The 23,712-nt window shown below is 30.7% G+C and overlaps 1 protein-coding gene across 2 annotated transcripts; it reads left to right on the forward strand.

Annotated features, from left to right (window-relative positions):
- The first annotated feature begins 4,137 nt into the window (after window positions 1-4,137).
- LOC110621030 (probable E3 ubiquitin-protein ligase RHC1A) lies at window positions 4,138-16,355 on the forward strand. Of its 2 annotated transcripts, none has more exons than XM_021765040.2 (2): window positions 4,138-4,272; window positions 15,111-16,355. In XM_021765040.2, exon 2 carries the CDS (start codon window positions 15,217-15,219, stop codon window positions 16,126-16,128), a length of 912 nt encoding a protein of 303 aa, XP_021620732.1. In that variant the 5' UTR covers window positions 4,138-4,272; window positions 15,111-15,216; the 3' UTR covers window positions 16,129-16,355. The 2 variants fall into 2 exon arrangements, with proteins under 2 accessions (XP_021620732.1, XP_021620733.1); XM_021765041.2 differs by lacking the exon at window positions 4,138-4,272 and adding an exon at window positions 13,461-13,606.
- Window positions 16,356-23,712: the final 7,357 nt, after the last annotated feature.

Genomic DNA, 23,712 nt, shown 5'->3' on the forward strand with positions numbered 1-23,712 from the left:
GTGAATTGGTTCACTGATTTCTGATTTCCATCTTGGCTATTCTGAATTAACTGGAATAGTTTTTGTGACAGGTCTGCTATTGGATCAATTATTGCCTGGGATTGGTCAACCGGGCTGGGGAGGTCGGCCATTGTTGTTTCGGTGAGAGAAAGAAGTTGGGAAGGGTATCTGGTAAAGGATTATTGCAGGATGGCTATATTTTTAGACCGAAACCTGCTTTGATACCATCTTGAGATTATAAGAAGAAAACTGTTTTTATTTTCTTACCTCTTGTGTAGTAAGTTACAGAGTTTATATAGTACATGATATGAACAATTAGACCTTTGATTGAGCCCTCAATTATGTCCTAGAATCGTGCTATGCTAAATATGGTAAGATTTGATCATTGACTGATTTACAATCATGACAGAGGATTCTTTCCAACAACTGATTGATTTACAATCATGGCAGAGGATTCTTTCCAACAATTAGTATGAATAATGGTCAATAGTGGTTTTATGTCTCTTATTAAAACTAATGGAGAGAGCAAACTCTGTTAGTCTAATATTGATTTATAATTTTATAAAAAAATGATTACGGTCTTTTAATCATATAGGTTTCCCACTATTTTCTCTTTGGATTCTATACTTTCAGTATAGGAAATAAAAATCCTTATTGGACGAATTTTTAATGGGTGATTGAATTTCCATAAGCTACCATAAACTCTCAAGTACATTCGATATTGGATCTATGATACCTATAAGCAAGCAGCACCTTGCTCATTGCATCTTATATGAGACTTAATTAATAAACTTGGCTCCTAATACTCAAGATCTTAGGTGCATCCATTATTTGCCTATCTTGCATTAGTTGAATCAAGCTCACTAAGTCATCGAATGTGTTAAGTTACTTAATAAACTCAGGCACATCCATTGTTGCCTATTAAGTTCCTTATACACCCATAACATCATATGTTTAATAATTATCTTAAGAGGACACCAAGTCAATTATATCACCGTAATCATAACTGAAAACACAAATACCTAATCCTCTTAGTCAATGGCTTCAGTGGAGAGCCACAAATTCAATCATTTTGGTTGAAAGATTTTCTTAGTTGGCCTAATTACTATTAAGGTCTCACTTTGTACATTAACTGATTTAAACTATGCATATAAACTATATATATCCATTCATGCATATGAAAATGCATATCATATATATATAAACATTTATATATTCGGCTAATAAAAATAAAATTTGTGATCATGGACTATGCTAAGAGATACCCAATTCGAGCTAGAAGGATTTGTGTCTAAAGGTCATTCTTATATTTACATCCATCTAGCACAACATTTACAAACTAAGCAATTTGTACTTTATAAATCTTAAGTCTTCTCATTGTGCTCCCACTGATCTCTATCAACAGATTGAGCCTCTCACTTTCTGTCTTTTGATCTCCATTAATATTTTACATTGATATTCTTAGCATACCAAGGCGAGAAAGACTAAGAAAAATGAGCTCGTAGGCTCTTAAAAAATTACAAACCATCAAAAGAATAATTTAAATGCCTTTTGAATTAAATAATAAATAATTTATTAAATAACACCTAAAGTATAAATAGAAATCCAATCACATTGGTCTCTTAAAGTCCATGATCAACTATTATACAATCAAAATAAAATCAATAATTTAATTTAAAAAATATTATGCATAAAAATAATAATATATCTATAAGCATCACATGCTTATCTATAAATTTTATTCACTTTAAAATTATATTTCAACATAAATAATGTTAGGAAAATAATGAAACACTTTAATTATGAAATTTGGACAATTATAAGGTCAAATTGCAACTTTTGCATGTTACAAATAGTAAAAAAATGTACGTTGAACTCGTGTTTAAGCCAACAATACAGGTCTAATCTATCTTTTGGGACTGACTGCACAGTCAACATTGGTTACATGAGCACGCCGTATAACTTTACCCAGTTACACGGTCTAGTTGTGTAACCGGGCGTAAGGCACGATACTGATTGTGTTAGGCCAAAGCATGGCTAGCGCGGAGCTTTCTCTCATGAAAACCCCAAAATTATAATATGGTCCTTCCTTTTTTTTTTTTTTTAAATCCTTGCAAATTCTGAAAATTTGTAATCCAATACAAAATTCATCCCAACATTTATTTAAGCATATGTTTTATACATATGGCTAATGGGGTGGCTTTGATATTAATTGAAAGCTTCACGTGATTTTGCCGTTCACCCACAGCGAAAGTAAAAATAAATTTAGCCAAAATCATAAAATTTTAAAATTTTTCTTAATTATTATAATTTTATGCTCAATACTCTAATTTTCATAAAAATTATCACATAATAATTGTGTTTAAAAAATTAATTTATTAGCCAATATGGAGAAAATTAAAAACTAACTATCCTAAATTTAGGATCCTATCTCTTGTAGCGCATATCTAATTTTCGCTTTGTGAAATTTAGGTTTCCAAATATCAACCCTCTGATCTGTCCACATGAATTGATTTCAGTATAATCCATGGTCCATGACCGAAATCTTTCATCTTTAAATTTTTTTTAAATGCCAAAAATAGAAGATTGAGGGTTTTTTTTCACAGTTAGGTAGGATGAGTTGTAGAATTAATGCCTAACTCCCACAATGATGGAAATATAAGTATTTTTCTCTTAATAGAAAACAATAAAAAGAAGAACACGGAAGGGAGATGAGCTCTCCATTTGGTGGAGGGAGGAGAAAATGAAACTTAACCCTTTCCATTCCCTCAACGCTCTCCTTTATATACGGTTGGAGTGGATGGATAGTGGTTAGAGATTTAATTTCCTAACCCCTAAGCTTTCTCTAAATAATCTCTAAATCATGTATATAATTATTTTAAACTAGAGCAATTTTTTCATATACTACATACATATTTAATTCTTTAATTTAGTAAATTTAATTAATCTCTATTAATTTAATTAATCAATTAATCATTTAATCATAATTAATTAAATTAATCTTCATTAATTTAATTAATTAAATTAATGTAAATTAATTTAATTAACCAAATTCATTAATCACTATTAATAAATTATTGAACTTTAATATTTGGTCTTGGATTCAAAATGAAATTTAACTATTAAATGACTCAAGCCTATATGGAAAAAGAGTTTGACCCACATATTAATTCTATGATCTTAACAATAATTTCTACATATTATTAAATTCAAATTAATTATATTAATTTAATTAATTATATATAAATATTTAATTTTATTATTTTATAGGATATTTTGATTGTTGTGCAAATCTAGAGTAATATTTGGGAGATTTCTTCAAAGATCTAATTCAGATGCTTGTTTTAGGGTTTAAGGTGTGCCCTTCCAAGCAATTGCGTTTGGTCTATAGGTGGCTGATGGAATGGATCTAGGAAGCATTGAAGTGACTCCTCCATGGCTATATGAGATTGTGACTGCAGGATGAGGCTCAATAATTACTTATGATTCATGGTTGGCTTTTAGGAGCTTTTTCTGGATCAGGCTACGGCTGGTTTAAGGAAGCTCTTCTAATTGGTTTTGCTGAGTTTCCTTAAAGAATTCATAATGCACTGTTATCTGTTGGTCAGTGGAATTTTCTCCCAATTTGTTGGTGGCTGGTTGCTGATGCCTTTTTGCAATTATTGACTAGCTGGTTTTTGCCTCCTGATTTTTTTGACAAAGCTCCTTAAGTAGATCCAATGGCTGGATTCTGAAAGTCTCAAGAGATGGGCCTTGGTTTATGTTCTTGGACTGAGATTGATCCTAGTTGAGTCCATATTCCAATAGTCCAAATAATTATTTATTTATTTTTTAATTTTTAATTATATATTTAATATATAAATTAACTATTATAAATCTATTTAATTTTATCTTATTTCTTATAGTTTCGAATAATTATTTATTTTTAAATAAATATTCAGATATATTTATTTTATATTACAAATAAAATTTAATATATTTAATTTTAAATTGCAACTAAATTATAAAATTAACATAAACTATAAACATTAAAATAAAATAAAATTATAAAAACGTGTGGCATTTGAGATTAATTTGTTTGTTTTTGCATTAAAGCATGGGTCTGAAAAGACGAAACGAGACAATTAGTGAAATAAATACATTTTATGCAACAGGGACTACGTGGATGCTTTAGGATAAAAGCCACTTTTCCTATCAGGAAGTCTCATAGGGTTCCACTCTGCTCTTCCACCCTCACAAAATCCACTGGCGGATCCATTAGCTCTCTTACAGGTAACACCAAATTCATTACTCAAATTTCCTGTTCTTTCTTCCCTGATGCCGATTGTTAACTTGATTCAATTTCTGTATGCTCTCTTTCTCGAACTGTGATGTCTTGTGTTAGCTCATAGTATTATTTGATTGAATGATGAGTATTTTGTTCAAGGTTAATTTGAAATTGTAATTGAATGCTGTTTTTATTTTATTTTATGAGCAAATTAGGAGCCATGATTATTATTTTTTTAGTTTTTGTTTTTATTTCCAAAAAATTAATCAAAATTTCTACCATGTAATTCTAATTTTGTAATCCTTATGGGTGTACTGTTCTACTCTCTCTCTGTCTTCTGGGTTTACAGAGGCAAAGAATTCACTCCTTGCTTTAGAGTTTTGGAGTTGACTTTCTAATTTGGTCTTCATGTATAATTGATTTGAGATGTAATGTTTTTGCTTTTTCTAACCATGCAAAATTGTAAGTTTTTAGCGTGTTGTTATGGTATTTGAAGTTAGGATTTCATATTTTAGAATTGACTTTCAAAGAAAAGGATATTGATGACCACAACTTTACTGATAATATAATAAGGAAGTTTTGCTTTACCATCTCTTCTATTATTTAGGCTTTCATCGCCTATTGATGATTTATTCTTTATGATTTTTCTTTAATGTGTGTGTGTGTGTGTATTTGTGTTTGTGTTTGTGTTTGGTTCTCCTCAATTTTATTGAAGGATCCAAGGCATTAAGATTTATTTATGGGATTAATTCTATAGTATTTGATATATTTTGGAACTTTAGCATGTCTCTAGCATTGTAATTGACATATCTACTTTGTGTAGTGTAATATTGGTTTTTCATTTTTAACTTTGGATTTTATTCCAAAAAAATGGTTGGGAAAGATAATACAATGAATACTAATTTTGAGTAACTAGACTAAGTAATAGATTTCCTTTGGTACTTAATCACCATGAGAAAATTAAGAAATTAAGGACAATCATTGTGCAATAAAGGATTATTATTTAATTATTTACTAGTTGTTGTTGTTGTTGTTGTTATTATTATTATTATTATTATTATTATTATGGGATTAATTCTATAGTATTCAACTACTTTTCAAAACTTTAGCATTTTCAAGGCGTTGTAATTAATGTACCTATTTTGTGAAGTGTAATATTGGTTTTTCATCCACAAAATGAATTGGAGAAACAATAGTTATTAGATTAAAGGATGTTGTTTGCAATTCTCTTTTATGACTTTGGATTGGGAACATTTAGTGAGGGTTATAAATAGGTAGTGAGCTTAGCTGAATCTGTGGAAGGGTTGTATAAAATAGTAATATCAGGGTATCCAATCATCCGTTTGAATAATACAACAAATGTTTAGTCTCTTTAGTTCTTTTCTTCTCTATCTCCTCTCTCTTTCTTCCTCTTTCTTTTTCCTTCTCAATACTTTGCCTTTCTACCTTTTTCCTACTCTTCTCTTCATTCGTCTTCTTCAATTATGATGCCATGAGAGCCTGCTGCTTGACATTTTCTTATAGTATCTTTTCCTTTTTAATGAGTTTGTTCGGATTTAATAAACGTTTTAAGTTTTTCCACTGATTAAGAAGACATTTTCACTCCAATTACTAGAAAATGCAGAAATTTTTTTGATAAAAATGGCGCCCTAGAAAGAAAACAAAATTGTTCCTTCAATCATTTCTCAAGCACTTTTGTCCTATACATATATAGGGTGGAGGAAGATGAGAAGTTGTAGCTAATCTTTACTTTCCAATATAAAATCATGAGAGTAAATAACCAAGAACTTTAGAAACTCGTGAAATTCTAATTGTAGCTTAATTATTTAACTTTCACTGTAACTTTATACATTGCAATTGGTAGCATTTGCTATGGTCTAATAGTCAGTTGATTGTAGGTGTATGTGAATATGTACTTTGGATAGGTTTGAAAATCTTAATTGGCATACATATTTTTCTTTGTGTGCGCATGTCATTTCTTTTGGATTTACATTCATGAAGGCTAATTCTTTCAATTCAATTTTTTGTTTCCCTTTCTAAAACGTGAGACTGTATTATTTAATGAATAGAAGCATTTTCTCCCTGCCCATTAGCTTCATTCCATTCCAATTGTTTTCTCTTGGAGATGGCACATCTCTGCATTGCTAAGGCAAGACCATGTTAGTGTTCTATGATTTGGTTTGATCCAGATGCTTTGTTTACTCTGCCACTAGTCACAATTGTTGGTTTCCTCTCTCTTCCTCATCCTTCAAATTAATCAACATTTTCAATTGTTTTGGTAAGATTATGTTAGGGAAATAATAGTGTGGTTTGGTTTTTATTTTTCAGGACATAGTCACACAAAAATGTGGAATTTAGGGGAAACTACTTGGCTTCTGTTAGAAATTTACCTTCCTTTCCTCTTTACTAAATTTTTGCTTGTGCCTAGGTTAAAAAAGGAGTAATTTCTGTTTCATGAAAGCCACCCTTTAAAAATATAGGTCCTAGCTATAAAAATAAAATAACAAAAAGCTAAAAAAGATCAGGGGATGTAAATTATATATAGGTCCTACCTATAAAATGAATCATTGGTATTTGCTTACTTACAAGAATGTATTTCTTTCAAAAAAAAAGAGTTGAATTCTAAATTCATTTCTTTTATAGAAGAATTCCTTTGTTTGGAATAAACGTAAGGTAAATATAATTGAATTCTATTATTTTATTTTTAACAAATTAATAATAAATTCAAATCGATTTATTTCCTTAATCATCCTTATTATTCTAAACTAAATATAAGTATTTATTCTTATAAATAATAATAATTTTTATCACATTGAAAATATTTTTAAAAAATCATTATTACCATTTTTCAAAATATTTAAAATTTAAGCTTTACGTAATTTTTTTTTTTAGCATTAAAACATATAAACTAATATTGACTCTCTTTTATTCAAAGATTAATAAAATAATATAATACATTTCTTAATATCAAATATAAATATATTAAACATTAATAAAAATTAAATTTAATTCTAAAAGAAAGAAAGCAATTTTTTAATTAAAAAATAACAAGCAAATTTGAAGTTAAAATAAATAAAAAAATAGAAGATAAAGAAAAAGAAAAAAATGGAGTCATCAAGGGCTAATTAAGTAATTATGATATAAATAGCCTTAAGTGAAATAATTTCTTGCAAACTCTTAACAATTTTGACAAGATTTGGTTTTAGTTCAAAATAAATTTTCATAAGAATTCACAAGAATTGAACTCTTACATTATTAGTTTTGTCAAACACAAAAATTAAGAAAAAAAATTCAATTCGTTTGAAGTCTCTTAAAATTAGCCATTCCAAATAAGGGTTAGTGTTGTAAGAACAAGAAAACAAAAGATTGGCAAGTGTAGAAGAGGACATCTTTGAAGAGCCTAAAGCGGCAGAGGATATGGTATTGTTTTTCCTAGGTTAATTGGTGTGGAGTTAACTTGAAATTTAAATTGCAGGTTTTTAGGAGAGTTTGTGGTGAGGGGAGAGAAAGGCAAAGGGTCTCTTTTTGATTTCTTTCTTTGCAAGTGGGATCCACATTATCATTGCAAAATAGTTCCATGCTTGCATATCTTGGCAGTGTTATATTTGGACGTCATTTGCTAATGACCTACAGGATATTATGTCACATCACAAATTATCTTTTTTTAATGTTTTTCCCTTATCTTTTTCGGAAAAATTACTACTAATTCCTATAGTATCACTAGCTTATTTTTTTCGATTTTGAAAAAAACATTAAAAACATTTTAAAAAATTTACTAGTTAGTCTCTACGTTAATTTTAGTTGTTGAGTATTACAAAAAAAATTTAAAATGCCTTTAATATGGAGGGATTAGTTAGTAGATTTTTTAAAAACATGAAAGATCAATTAATAAGTTGTTTAAAATCATGGGACTAAATATAAAAATATTTAACGGGTAAAATTAATAGAGAGTTAGAGACAAACTAATAGACTTTTTAAAGCGTCGGAAATGTTTTAATGCTTTTAAGATATCAATTAGTGAATTAGTTTGTTGTTTGGTAATTTGAAAATAGGCCTAATAGTGAAAAAAGCCAATACTTTAATGCTTATTTCAATTATAGGCAATTTTTTTTTATTTTTTCAATTCAAGGCCAATTAAGAATTGAGGCTGCTGATATGATATATAGTATAATAATCAAAATAATCAAAACTTTTGATTTTAGTTAATCACTGTCAAATATTAAAAGTTTGTTTAAATTATAGTCATAAATTTTTCTAAGCCAAATTGGTCAAATACAATTTATTTTTAGTACTTTAAAAATTTAATAATTATTTTACTTAATATGATAACAGTAAACTTCCCCTCTTTCTCCGTGTATATTTTTCTTTTAAATATATTTAAGAAATTTATTCATGAAAATATAAAATTTTAATTTTTAAAAATTAGAAATTCATATGAAAAATATCAATAATAATAATAATAATAATCATAAATTTATTGTGGTGGTAGATAGAGAGAGGATGAGAGAGAAGGAATGATGTGTAGAGAGAGGAGAGAAAAAGAGAAAGGCAGGTGGGAGAGAGAGAGAAATAGGTCCTCTCTATCATTCTTCTCCCACCTTCCTCTCTCTCTAACTCCATTTCTCAGCTTATTCCTCCCTATCTCTTCCTGCCATCTATCATCTCTTTTCTTTTCTCTCTCTTTATGTCGTTCAATAATATGTATACACATCCGCCCATATATTGATCATTAATTACATGTACGTGTTAAAATGATAATATTTATGTTCTAGTTAATATTTTTATATGAATTTTTTATTTTAAAAAATTAAAGTTCTATTTATTTTCACACATAATGTTCATAAATGCAGGAAAAGAAATATACAGAGAGGAATAGGGAAAATTTTATATTTACCATATTTAGTGAAATAAATATTAAATTTCATTGTATCAAGAATAAAAATATTTATTTTGACTAATTTAGGTTACAAGTAACTAAGTTGATTATAGTTGAAACAAACTTTTAAAATTTGGCTACAAAATTGACAAAAATCGAAAATTTATAAATCTTTTTATTATTATAGTGTATGCCACTTGCAACAATGAATAAATAATATAATTGATCTCATATCAGCTACCACACCAACATTCCCAATTCTTAATTTTGATCATGAACTATAGTTGATACAAAATTTTAAAATTGAGCTAAAAAATTGACGAAAATAAAATAATTAGTTATAATTGAAAAAGCGCTAAAGTATTGGCTTCTTTTTTCTGCCATTAGGCCCCGAAAATATTGAACATGCAAAGCAACATGTGATCTGCTAAATCTTTCTTTGGGTACATTGTTAACAGTCTTACTGTCCTAGTTCCATATTTAACAAAATGCACTTGTGATCTTGCAAAAAGTGAACTAAAGTGATGCTCAATATTTTGTTCTATTAACAATGTGGTTCTTATGTTAGGTCTTAAGCAAAAATAAGGTCCCTGTATTAGATTTTAAGCAAAATAAAGTCAAAGGGTGGCCTATGTATTCAATATCTGAAATAAAATCCGACTCACCAAAATCCCTACTTAATTGTTAGATTTTACATAAAGGTCCATCTTTATTGAGATATTTCTTCTCTCTCTTTAGACATAAAGCTCCCTCCATAGCATTAAATGTAAAATGCATGTCTTGTTAAAATATATCCTCCAATAATCATTCTCCTAGATAATCCAGTCGCACTATCTCTTTTGTTCTCTTTGGTCTCTACCTTTAGTTTCCTCTGAGGTAATTTCTTATGGTTTGCCTTGCCATTGGTTCAGTTTCCTACATAATTAAATATGACCTTTGTAGTAGATCTACCTAGTTCATATGTGCAAACCAAATTGGTCTTTAACTTCTCTTTTCCTCCTAATTATTCATCACAACAGTTTTTGATCAATTTCAATGATGTTTGCTTTTTTGAGTTTTTCATTGTTTTTATAGGGGTGGGAAGATAATTGAAAAATTGATTGAACTGATGAGATTTCATCATTTTAATTATTTAGTTTGGTTTAGTTTTAATTTACAGGAGCATGGTTAAATACGTTTAGTTTGCTTATAATTTTTAAAAAATATTACAATTGAACCAACAAATTTATATTTCGTATAAACTACAATTTAGTCTCTAATGGTGAAATGTAAAGTTTAGTCTTTATATTTTTAAAAATTCTACTATTGAATTTTTTACATTTGAAAAAGCTACAAATTATCACTACTGTTAGAATCACAGTTAACGTGTCGTTAATTCTAATAAACAATGACCAAACTTTCTTTTAGTATATCCTTTCCATCTAAAATAATAGAACTCCTAACATTTAATTGAACCCACGATTTAGGCATTTAATTAATTTTATATATACATATTTTTTCAATTCATTCTAATATTATTATAAATTTAACAATAAGTATATTATTTAGAATCAACTTACACAATTGAAGGTACTTAATCAACTTATACAATTGTAGGTACTTACTTCTAAATTGTTAAAATACTTATTTACAAATAAGTCCTTGTAGCTTTATGAATTATCCTTAAATTTTATAATTATTTTTAAATAATCCTTATAATTTTACAAATTAATCCTACATATTATAATTGTTTAGAATAAGACCTTATATTTTACAGATTAATCTCTATATATTTTAGTTATTTGAAAATAATCTCAATAATTTTATAAATTAATCCCTATATTTTATTACTTACAAGACATTAAATTTTACAAATTGATTCTCACATATTTTAATTATTTATTAATAATCCCACAATTTGACAAGTTGATTTCTACATGTTATAATTGTTTACAAGCAAGACTTTATTGTTTGCAAATTAAAACTTATATGTTATGATTAGGGGTGATCATTCAATATGTTTGATTTCGCATCGAACCGAAAATCGCAAAAAATAGCACCAAACCTGAACCAAAAGTATTGAAGAACCAAATAGAAGTAAACCTATTTGGTTGGGTTCGGTTCGGTTGAAAACCGACAATGCAACAACAGGTTAAACAACATTGTTTCTCTCATTACCAAAATACAATCCTAATAGATTGTTTCTTTTCCAATAATAATAACATATCACAAAGTTCTCGATCAACAAAATGCAAATATTATGTTTCAGTAAGCAATTCTCAGCAAAAATCAAATCCACAATCAGTATCACAAACATTCCATGCTATTAACAAATAACAAAAAATTAACCAAAGGACCAGTTCTAACATCATTGCCTGACAACCTAGGAGGGAAAACATTGAATCAAATATCAGCGTCTGCAAGAACGACAAACCCAAATGCGTAGACACCCATACACCCTTTCTTTTGAAGGCTATCTCAACAACAGAGGAGGAAGCTTTACAAAATCTCTGTAACAAAGGAATGAGTGAAGGTCTCCCAGATTTGGGATTGCCACACTGAAATATTGCTGGACATAGGATTGAGCGTATGTGATCTTTCATAGTTCCACGGCAGTCTCCAAGTAGTGAAGATCTCCAAATTTGCTAACATTGAAGCAACCAAAATGAGAGATTTTAAGATGAAGAAGAAGTAGAAGAAGAAGAAGATGGCAGAGACAAGAATGAATCTTGGATTAGCAGATTGAAGGGTGAGATTGAGAGGAGAGAGTGCAGCTGGGTTTGGTAAAATATAAGGCTAGGGCCTTTGGTTTAAGGATTTTTAGTTTTTAGGTTTGGGGCTAGGCTGGGTTAGTAATTTGGTTGAATCATATGGCTGGCCGGCTGGATAACAAAATATTGGGGATCTTAAAAACTAATTATGACATTCAGGAATCAATTTGTAAAGTATAATGGCTTATGTGGAAATACTTATATTATATAGAGATCAATTTACAAGCTATAAGGTCTTGTCTGTAAATAATTATGATCAATTTATAAAATCGTATGGATTATTTGTAAATAATTAAAATATATAGTGATTATTTTGTAAAATATAAAGTCTTATTTGTAAATAATTATAATATATAAGGATGAATTTAAAATATTATAAGTATTTGTAAATAATTATAATATTGAAGTATAATTTATAAAAATATAATGCCTTATTTGTAAATAAGTATATTATTAAGGATCAACTTGTAAAATTATAGGTAATAGTAAATAGTTAAAATATTTATTGTTAAATTTGTAATAATACTATGAGTTGGAAAAAATATAAAAATTTAAATTAAGAGACTAAACTATAGATTTAACTAAACTTTAGGGTGTTGATTGTTTTCAATGGAAAATATACACTAAAGGGTATTTTGGTCATTGATGATCGCTGGATCATTGGCATCTAGGCTGAGGTCGAGCCCTGGAAGAAAAGCTTAGTCCAAAATCCATCAGAGCCCACTACATAAGAGTGCACCCTCCAATCCGCGGTTGAAGCAGGGCCGGGCCGAGCTCACCGAAGGCCTGGACTCATCAGAGAGGAATCCATTTCATCTGATGTGATGGGGAGTAGTAGAGTAAGTCCAGCTATGCCGTGATCCTATTAGCACGGGCATTAGAAAGGAATTAAATGGCTGCCTGATGAGGATGAATAGGCAGGTACGCTCTTACGTACGACTCTGTGTGACAGCGACAAGTGGCATTGTAGTATGATGGCGGTTATGCGTCACTAGAGCACAAAAAAAAAAGAATAAAATAGAGAAGCACGACTCATCCAGGCTAAGTTTTATCGTACACACAAAAATTTTATTTCTTTCTGAATTTCAGATTATCAGTCAGATCATCAGTCATTTTTATTACAATAAAAAGCAAGTGAAATGTAGTTCTAATGGCATGGACTAATTCATAGTTTTTTCAAATGCGAAGATCTCAAAAATAGAGTTTTAGAAATACAAGACTAAACTTTACATTTCACCGGACTACATAAACTACAGTGTAGTTTACCCTTGTATTTAACGTATCTAATATATATACAAATAAAGTGGTGTACCGGGTCTTATTGAAATCTTTAACAGATGAGATACCGATCCTATCCTCTGTCCCAGTTCCTAAATCGCAAAAACCCAATTGAGAGGTCTCGCTCTCTCTCTCTTTCTTTCTGGTCTTAGCATTGCTCCTCACCTGATGACTTGATCCAGCCAAACTCCTACCTAGCCTGAATCCCTGCTTCTCTCTTCAAACCTGCCTTTGTCACCACCCATGTTGCTGCTTCTGACCACTATTTCTTCTCGCATCCATCTTGCAGTTGCTCTTCTGATTTGAGAGACATCACCAGATCCCTTCTTGCTAATCTCATAGAACTTGCTGTTCAAATCTGAGTGGTATCACCAGCCAGATCCCCTTTTGCTAATCTCATAGTACTTGCTGTTTAAATCGGATTGGTGTCACCAGGTTCCTCTTCTCTATCATCTTTCTTATATTTGTTAATATTTTGATGAAGATCCTATGGATCATGGCTAAAAAAACTGTTGCCTTTTTTTTTTTTCTTAAATGATATTGCCAAGTATGGTGTAATTGTGGAATAATTCCCTTGTGTCTTAGATTTGCTGTTTTGGTTCACTATGCCAAAAGAATTGGGTGTTCTGTCTAGAAAAAGTTGATTTTGCTAAAAAAGGATTTTTCTTTTTGAAAATTTTTTTTGATAACGAAATGACAAGCTGATCAAATAACTACAAGAAGCTAGAAGATACTTTGCTAAATAGGTAATTCGGTTCTGTTCTACTTTACAAAAGTTACTCTGGATGAACATCTTTAGTGCATTTTTAACTTAATTTGGCTCTAGCATGGTTATATGTGTAGAGGCTTGAGCCATTGAAGCAGAAAAGTTTCCTAGTCAAGGAAATGAGAACTTTGGAGCTCTGCAGTTTTCTGGGTTTTGGTAGGATTGGTTACTTTATAGATATGTGTCAGCTCACACTGGGTTTCATGCTTATAGCCCTTGTTTGGAATGCCAAATTTTGAAGGAATTGAGAAGAAATGAATTATTTTTTCTAAATTTTTGTATTTGGCAAAATCAATAGTATAAGAATTTAATTTTCTTGAATTTTTATGAGAATTGATTTTGAATTAAAAGTAAATCTTGCTAAAATTATTAGAATTTTGTAAGAAATGATTTCACATAAGGTTATATACATCAAATTAGCCCTTGAAAATTCTTTTTTTTTTTCCCTATCCTTTGTTTTTTTGTTTGTTTTAATTTTAAATTTATTTCTCATTTTTAATTAAGAATTGCTCTTTACAAAAATTATTTTAATTTAATAGTCACTTTTAATACTTAATACATTTATAATTAATATTAAAATTTTATTATATTATTTTGTTAATTTAAAAAAAATAATTTTTATATTTTTAATGGTAAAAAATTATGTAAAATTCAGATTTTAAATGTTATAAAAATATTAATAATGTTTTTTTAATGAATGTGATAAAAATGATTGTTATTTATAAGGATAAATATTTGTGTTTAGTTTAAAAATAATAAGAATGATGAATAAATTAAATCAATTTGAAATTTTATTATTAATTTGTCTAATATAAAAGATTTGAATTAAATTCTATTACATTTAAATTGATTTTAAACAAATGAATTTTTTTATGAATAGAAATGAATTGAATTGAATTCTATTGATAGAATTCAATTCTTTTCTTAGAAAAATTGCATACCAAATAAGGTCATAGTGAATAGTGATAGACAAATGACAACTATGTATTTGAGGACCATTTAGTTCTCTTTTTGAGTGAGGGAGGACACAACACAAGTATATTGCTAAGTGTCATGGAGGTTTTGCTAAATATTAATACAGAAAATCAATTAATATTTGTGCAGAACTTTTTTTTAAATCTTTATTTGTTGGAGTTGGTTTAATTACAGTACAATTGCTGCATTTCTTTGCAGTTTGTCATCTCACAGATGATAGCTTAAAGCCTGAGTGCTTGCAACGGGAGTTAGGTCCTGTGCTAATACAGAGATTTGATACGACACTGAGGGAGGACAAAAGAGAATGTCAAGTGGCAGAAATACCCACTGGTGTTACAGATGCAGGCGGCCAGTTCGTATGCGAGGGCTAAATGCAGTTTGCCCCTATTGTAGTGGAGGCTTCGTTCAAGAGCTTGACGATATGGTGCAATTCAGCCCATTGGATTTCTTTGGATTGGAGAGTGAAGATAATCGTGACCAAAGATTTGGGCTTATGGAAGCATTCTCAGCCTTTATGAGGCAGCGGTTGGCAGACAGAAGCCATGACAGCAGAGTGAGATCAGATTTGATTCCTGAGCATAATCCAGGATTTGGTCCTCTGTTGATTTTTGGTGGCCAAATTCCTTTAAGATTGTCCGGAAATGGTGGGTTTGAAGCTCTTTTCCCTGGGGCTCCTGGAATAGCACTAACACGGGGTAATGCTGGTGATTATTTTATAGGCCCTGGACTGGAAGAATTGTTTGAACAGCTTTCAGCTAATGATCGGCGGGGCCCTCCTCCAGCAACCAGATCATCAATTGATGCAATGCCTACCATTAAGATTAACCAGAGGCATCTTCGCTCAGATTCACACTGTCCAGTTTGCAAAGATAAATTTGAGTTGGGAAGTGAAGCAAGGCAGATGCCATGTGACCACATATACCATTCAGATTGTATAGTCCCATGGCTAGTTCAGCATAATTCATGCCCTGTTTGTCGTCAGGAGCTACCAACACAAGGATCGAGTAGTGGTTACCAAGGCTCAAGTTCTCGAAGTAGAAACAACTACAGCGGAAGAGAGCATAACAGGGAAGGAAGACGGAATCCATTGTCGTATTTGTGGCCGTTCCGCTCTTCGAGTTCTAGCTCTAACCATGATGGGACAACAGGAAGCAGTTCACCAACCTACCATGAAAACAACCACCAGATGGGATATTCAGGATGGCCTTTCAACTAAGAACTCCCCTGTTGTTCTGAAAATGCTATATTTCCTTGTGTTCTGTGATCATAATGGTACACCTTATTTACTTCAGCATATTGATTGGAGTGAGTGGTTTGGAACCTTGAAGTCTACAAGTCTTGGGAGTCTAATGTTGAATAGTATCTTTTTTTTCCTGTGTTTATTCTGGAACTTACTGTAAATGACATTTTTCTGTTTTGCTAAAGTACTCATGTTTGTGAATACTTGCTTGGGTTTGTGGTTGTTCGTCTAGATGTGGCTTGTGGATTATGTTCTTCAGAACTAAGAGTGCCCAAAATTCTGACCATCATAGTCTTCGTTTCTTTTAGTTTGCTAACGGTGGTATGACTAGGAGCGAGCAATATTCGGTTCAAATCGAAAAAATCGATTGAATTGAACCGAATTGAAAATTTGATTCTATTTTTTATATATTTCGGTTTGGTTCAGTTTTTAATTTTAGAAATTTCGGCTATTTTGGTTCGATTTAATTTTGATAAAAAAAATCAAAAAAACTGAATCGAACCGATTAGTGATAATAATATATTTTTTTAATAATATAACGAAATTAAATTATATTAAAATTAAAATATTTTAATTAAATTTTAAAATATTAAAAATAAAATGTAAAAAATAAAAAAATTATTAAAAATTAAAATCGATCAAATCGAATTGAATCAGATCGATTCAGTTCGATTTTGAATCGAACCGACTAAATGCGCACCCCTATGACTTATGGCCCCTATGACTTATGGCAGCGCCTTTCGAAGTCTGAAATATGCATTCACGAGTGGATTAAAGTGGGTGGTTGTACAAAATCACTCTTGAGGTTTGAAAGCTATGAGATTTCAAAGGATTAAAGTGTTCTAGAAAAAGTGCCGAGCGCTCAACTCTTATTAATAATCGTAAAGTATTAAAATATTCTCAATTTATTAAATTAGTGGATTGAAAGATCAAATTCAAAGTCTAGAAAATAAAGTAGTTTATTTACAAAATATTATTTCTTCATTTTTGCTTCTTACTTTTAAAGAAATAATAAAAAATATGGAAAAGGTGTTATTTCCTTAATAGGCAAATGGGCTTTTAGATAATTGTTTAAATCACAATCACCAAATATTTTTAGGATAATTACTGTTATATTATTATACTTTGACACTCTTCTCTTTGAAGATTGTGTTAGAATGAAAAAAAATACAAACATGAAGAGTGTTGCAGACATAAGTGTGGGCATAAATACATGCTTTTATGTCGTTGATAAAAGTCCTTTTTACTTCAAAATAGAGGTTGGTTCTCCAAAAGTATCTATGGGTGTTGCGTTACCATATAACTGTTTGAAGTTGTAGAAAGCTCTTTGCTGAAGAAGAAAACTAGGTGGCAATGCAACTCCACCATCATCAAATTGTACTGTCTTGGTTGATTCTTGTATAAGAGACTTGGTGATTGTATTGGTGCCTCACGAGTTTTCCCTGAACCACAACATCTTGCACTCATAGTAATAGAACATATGGTTTGAATTTCCGCGCCATGCACAAATACTTGTAAAATTATATTGAATTAATATTTCTAAATATATATTTATGTAAAATAGCAATGTAAACTTATTATATGTTCGTCACTAATCAATTATTAAAAATTTATAATAATATAATTTAACGGATTTAAATTGATAAGTATAGTTCATTGGAGTTTTTTTGTCTTTTTATTTTTCTTTTTAAGAGTTTTTCAATATTATATGTGGTTATTTAACCTCTTGATATATTTTAAATGGAAAGTATATATGATATTGTAGATATTTAAAATTGTTTTAATGTTGGTATGTAAATTATATATGATATTGTAGATATTTAAAATTGTTTTAATGTTGGTATGTAAGACTTGTTAGTTTGATCAAAATAATATTAGTCCTATATTAAAAGTATTTAATTGTTTTAGTGAAGTTTAAATTTTATTATAGAAACCAAGAACCGAACTGGAACTGTACTGAAATCGGAACCGAATTAAAAATTAATACTAAAATCAAAACAAAATTGAAAACATATGGAACTATACCGATATTTCGGAACCGAATTAAGAATTAATACTAAAATCAAAACAAAATTGAAAACATATGGAATTATACCGAATTTCAGTATCGATTTCAGCTTTAAAAAATTCAAATAACCAATTTTTAATTTCAATTTATAAAAAGAACCATCCTAAAACCGAAACCGCACACCACTATTTAGTACGTCATTACACAAACCATACCCACGTCATTACACAAACCGTACCCATGTAACCAGCCTATCATATCATCCTAACAAATGAAGTAAATTTGATATTGCAAAAGATTGTACTTTTTGTAATTTCTGCTGTTAAAATTATTTTTAAACTTAGGTTACAGTTTTGTACCATTCCTACCCCCATTTTATCCATTTTGAAATGTGATTTCAAATTTAATAAGTTATAAACATGAGACGTTCATTAAAAACGTTTTAATTTTATGTGATGCTTTTATTTTGAAGTTGTTAAATGTATGAAATACGTGATGTATGATCTTGTCTTGGTATGCCGAGAATTTAAACGTAATAATATTTGAAGAATTGCAAGTAAAGAAAGCTAAAAGACATTAATGGAGAGCAATGGGAGCGGTGTAAGGCAACATGGAGCTTCAAGGGTTGAACATTTTGTAAATGTTATATTAGATAGATGCTTACCTAAGAAAAGCACTTAATTCTAATCCTTGTGGTTAGAGTTAGGCTCTATGGCAAAGTTTATGATCCTACATTTTACATTTTACATTACCATAGATATAATTAATATGCATATTAAATAATTAAGCCAACTAAGAAAATCTTTCGATCAATGATTAAGTTATATAGCTCTCCACTAGAATACCACAAGTCGGACACCACCCCAATAGACCAAGTTGGACGACTTCACAGGTTGAACACCATTTCAAGAAGATCAAGTCGGACGGACATTTCAGAAGACTTATTTCCACCTCTATGCCAGCTACACAAAAATAACAGAAAAATATTTTCTATCCTAGCTCACATATTTTCTATTGTAATAATAGTTGTATATTATGACACTTACCTTTCCAGAATAGTCAATAAAACTATATATAAACACATTCCTCTCAAATAAAAATTAAGCGAGTATTGCCTTGGTCTCTACATTCCGATTAAGTCTTTTTGTTACATGGTGTCAGAGCAATGCCTGTGCTATATTTCTTTTCTAATCTTGCTCTTTCTTTTCTTTCTTTGTCCCTCACATGGTGGAAGAATTACTCAGAGAGACAACATCAGAAACCATGATTGAAAATAAAAATAAAAAAGAGAATGAGAGTGATTTCCTCAGACTTCAAAATTAAGATAATCCAGGGATGCAACTGGTTAGTACTCCTCTTGTTGGGAAAAATTACTTGTCATGGAGTAGATCTATGATGATTGCTCTAAGAGCCAAGGATAAACTTAGTTTTATTGATGGCACTTTCGAAATGCCACCTGCTGGATCTCTAAACTTAGAGAAATAGAGGAAGGTGGACAGTATGGTCACCACATGGATACTAAGCTCACTGTCAAAAGAACTGATCGATGCATTCATATATGCACTATCTTCTCAAATATCCTGGGAAAAAATTAAGGAAAGATTCAAATAGAGCAATGAACCTCTTCTCCATCAGATTAAGTAGGAGATAAGTTCTCTCACTCAAGCTAATACCTCTATTATGATTTATTTTACTAAAATGAAAAGACTGTGGGATGAATTAACTTGTTTAAAGCCCTTACCCGTATGTGAATGTGGTGTATCCAAATAGTTGGATAAAATTTACAATGAGGATAAGTTGATTCAATTCTTAGTTTTAAATGACAGCTATGATCATGTTAGGAATCAGATCTTGCTTCTGGATCCCCTCCCATCTATTAAAAAAGCTTACTCGATGGTGGCTAGAGTGAAAAAAAAGAGAGAGAAATACATAGTAACACAATGGGAGACTCCAACTCGGTCATGATGATCAGAAACCAACCATAGGTTAGAAAAATTCAAAGCAAGAAAAAGGATTGGGGGTAGAAAGGAGAATAGAACTTATGGTTACTATAAAGGCAATTGGCACACAAGAGAAGCATATTTTAAGCTCCATAAGTATCCAAAATGGTTCACAGAGCTGAAATAGAAGAAGATGAAAGGAAAAAGGGTGATTGCTACAAGTGTGTAAGAAAACACAATGGATGCTAATGATAAAACCAATGGCAAACAAGAAGGCAGTCAAGTGAGTTGGGCGAATTTAATCCAACAGCAGGTGGCAAAATACATGCAGAATTAAAATCCAGCCACAAATGAGACAAGCTATGTCAATTTCTCAGGATTTGCAGGTAAGGATATTAAAGGCTACCCTACTATGTAAAAATTCTGTATGGATAATAGACTCAGGTGCATCTACTCATATGTGTAGTGACCTATCTCTCTTTCACACCATCTCTGCAATACCAAATAAAAGCACCATAACTCTACCCGATGGAACATCCAAGCATGTTTACTATTCAGGAACCATTAGACTTTCACCTAAAATAATTCTACAAAATGTTTTGTATGTTCCTCATTTTAAACACAACTTACTTTCAGTCAATAGTCTTTCTAAATTTTCTAAGCTAACAGCAAAATTCTCCTCTAAAACCTGCTCTATATAGGACCTAGTGACTGAAGGGAACTAGCAAGAGGGACTCTATATTCTAGTAAATAAAACTCTCAATAGCTATGGTATAGTTTGTGACTCTAATATTGCTTTCGAGTTAAATCCCATGCATGAAAGAAATGAAGTTTTTTATTTATACTCTTGTCAAAATTCTTATGAATTATGGCATTCAAGACTTGGTCATACATCACATGCAAAATTAACCAATATCTTGGTCATTCAACCAGAAAATAAAGAAAATCAAGTGTGTGAAGTATGTTCACTTGCAAAACAATAGAGGTTAAGTTTTTAGAAAAGCAAAATAACAACGGAATCCATGTTTGAACTAATTCATATTGATGTTTGGGGCCCATATTTAACTCATTCAATCTCAAATGCAAAATATATTTTGACTATAGTGGATGATTTTTTAAGAGTCACTTGGACATACCTTTTTCATAATAAATTTAATGTGCATAACATACTTTATGATTTCATTAGTATGATACAAACTCAGTTTCACAAAAATATCAAAGTAATAAGGTCGAATAATGGAACATAATTCATAAATAAACAATATAAAACTCTTTTTAAATTAAAAGGAATTTTACATAAAAAACATGTTCATATACTCCATAGCAAAATGGTATTGTGGAGAGAAAATATAAACATTTATTACAAGTGGCAAGGGTTATAATGTTTGAATCTAAGCTTTCAAAATTTTTTTGAGCAGAAAGTATATTAATAGCCACTTATATCATAAACAGATTGTCAAGTTCTATTTTGGATTGGAAAACCCCTTATGAAATACTTTTTGGGCGAATGTCGACCTACAAACATTTAAATATCTTTGGCTGTTTGTGTTTTGCTACAAATACAAAGCCTAAAAAAGATAAATTTGAACAAAGGACTTTTAAATGTGTTTTCATTGGATATGCTTCAGGTTTCAAAGCATAAAAATTATATGATTTATATCATAAGAAAATAATAATATCAAGAGATGTAATTTTTCATGAAACATGTTTTTCTTTTGTAAGTAGGGACACTTCAACACTTGATACTACAGTGTTATTACCTATCCTTAAAGATTCTGACCTGAATAATAATTCATTGTCTGTCATTGATAATTCTGACCTATACCGACCTCCCTATTCTAGCCTGAATAAAAATTCATTGCATGTCATTGATAATTCCGACCTGTACCGACCTTCCTATACTGACTTGAATAATAATTCTGACTTGTTGCCTGGCCTGAATGACGATCTCTTCATTTCTGCGCCACTCTCAGAATACGCAAATAACCTATAAATTGAACCCATTCTTCAACCAATTTCAGAAGAACCCATTCTAGACACCACACATACTCAGCCAAGAAGAAGTGCTAGAGTAACCTCTAAACCAAGCTAGTTAAATGATTATATGGTAAATAATTCTTTACTTGCTCAATCCTCAATCAACACTTCAACAGAAGTTGGTCCAAGCCAAGATAACATCCAAGACATATATAACCTATCTCTCACTTACAACCCTTCACACATGAGATAGAGGCACTCGAGAGAAATCAAACATGGACACTCACCATACTACCTAAAGGCAAAAAGGCAATTTCATCAAAATAGTTCTATAAAGTCAAGCACAAACAAGATGGCGACATAGATAAATATAAAGTCCGACTGGTTGTTAAAGGCTACAATCAACTAGCCGGAATCAACTATCATGAAAGTTTCTCTCTAGTAGAAAAAATGGTAACTATTAGACTTTTTCTAGCCATTGTCCCAAAATTTGAGTGGCCTTTCTATCAGTTAAATATAAACAATGCATATTTACATGGATACCTAAATGAAGAAGTCTACATATGCCCACCAGAGGAGTATACAAAGGCCAAAGAGGGCCAAGTCTGCAAGTTAATTAAAAGTCTCTATGAGCTGAAACAAGCGGGCAAGCAGTGGAATAAGGAACTTATAGTGAAGGTACATAATTATGGATTCAAACAGTTCTCATTTGATTATTGTTTGTTTATCAAACAAGCAAAAGATGATTTTATAGTACTGATTGTCTATGTAGATGATATGTTGATTACAAGTTTAAATGAACAACCGATTCAATATGTCAAACATTTTCTTCACCAACAATTCACGATAAGAGACTTGGGATATGCCAAATTTTTCATAGGAATGGAGATCAGTTGACATCCTCTAGGACACTGGTCTCACCAACTCGAAAACAACATCCCATTCGCTACCAAGAAGCACCAAACTGGATAATGAGACTGAGGAGCTTATTGGGCACCCTGAACAATAAAGGGACACATGGGAAGATTGTTATACCTAGGTCTTACCACGCCTGATGTCACTTTTGCCACGCAACAGCCCAGTCAATTTATGCAATCTCCAAGAAACCTCAATGGGGTGCGGCAATACATGTCCTTCATTATTTAAAAGGGTTTCCATTGAAAAGCTTATTCCTCTCTGCTTCAAAAGGCATGCAACTCAGAGCTTTCTGCAACTCTGATTGGGCTTTCTGCCCTGTATCCCGAAAATCCATCATGAGCTACTGTATATTTCTTAGATCACCCTTAATTTCCTAAAAAGCAAAGAAACAATGCATAGTTAGCAGATCTTCTGCTGAAGCAGAATATAGGAGCATGGCAACCACAATATGCAAATTACAATGGATAAGTTACCTTCTTTGAGATTTTGATACCAATATCTCTTTTTGTTCATCTCTTTTGTGATAATCAAGTGGTCGAACACATTGCAGCAAATCCTATTTTCTATGAACAAACAAAACATCTTGAAATTGATGGCCATATGGTCCGAGAACAACTCACAAAAGGATTTATTTCTACTTTGCACATTTCTTTCAGACACCAACTTGCTAACCTTCTCACTAAACCTTTGACTTCAACTATCTTTCATGAACATCTG

The sequence above is a fragment of the Manihot esculenta genome, chromosome 8 (genome assembly GCF_001659605.2).
Source record: "Manihot esculenta cultivar AM560-2 chromosome 8, M.esculenta_v8, whole genome shotgun sequence".
Classification (NCBI taxonomy): Eukaryota; Viridiplantae; Streptophyta; class Magnoliopsida; order Malpighiales; family Euphorbiaceae; genus Manihot; species Manihot esculenta.

Bases quoted from the DNA above. Each gene is read 5' to 3' on its own strand.
- LOC110621030 (XM_021765040.2), top strand. From the start codon at position 15,217: ATGTCAAGTGGCAGAAATACCCACTGGTGTTACAGATGCAGGCGGCCA.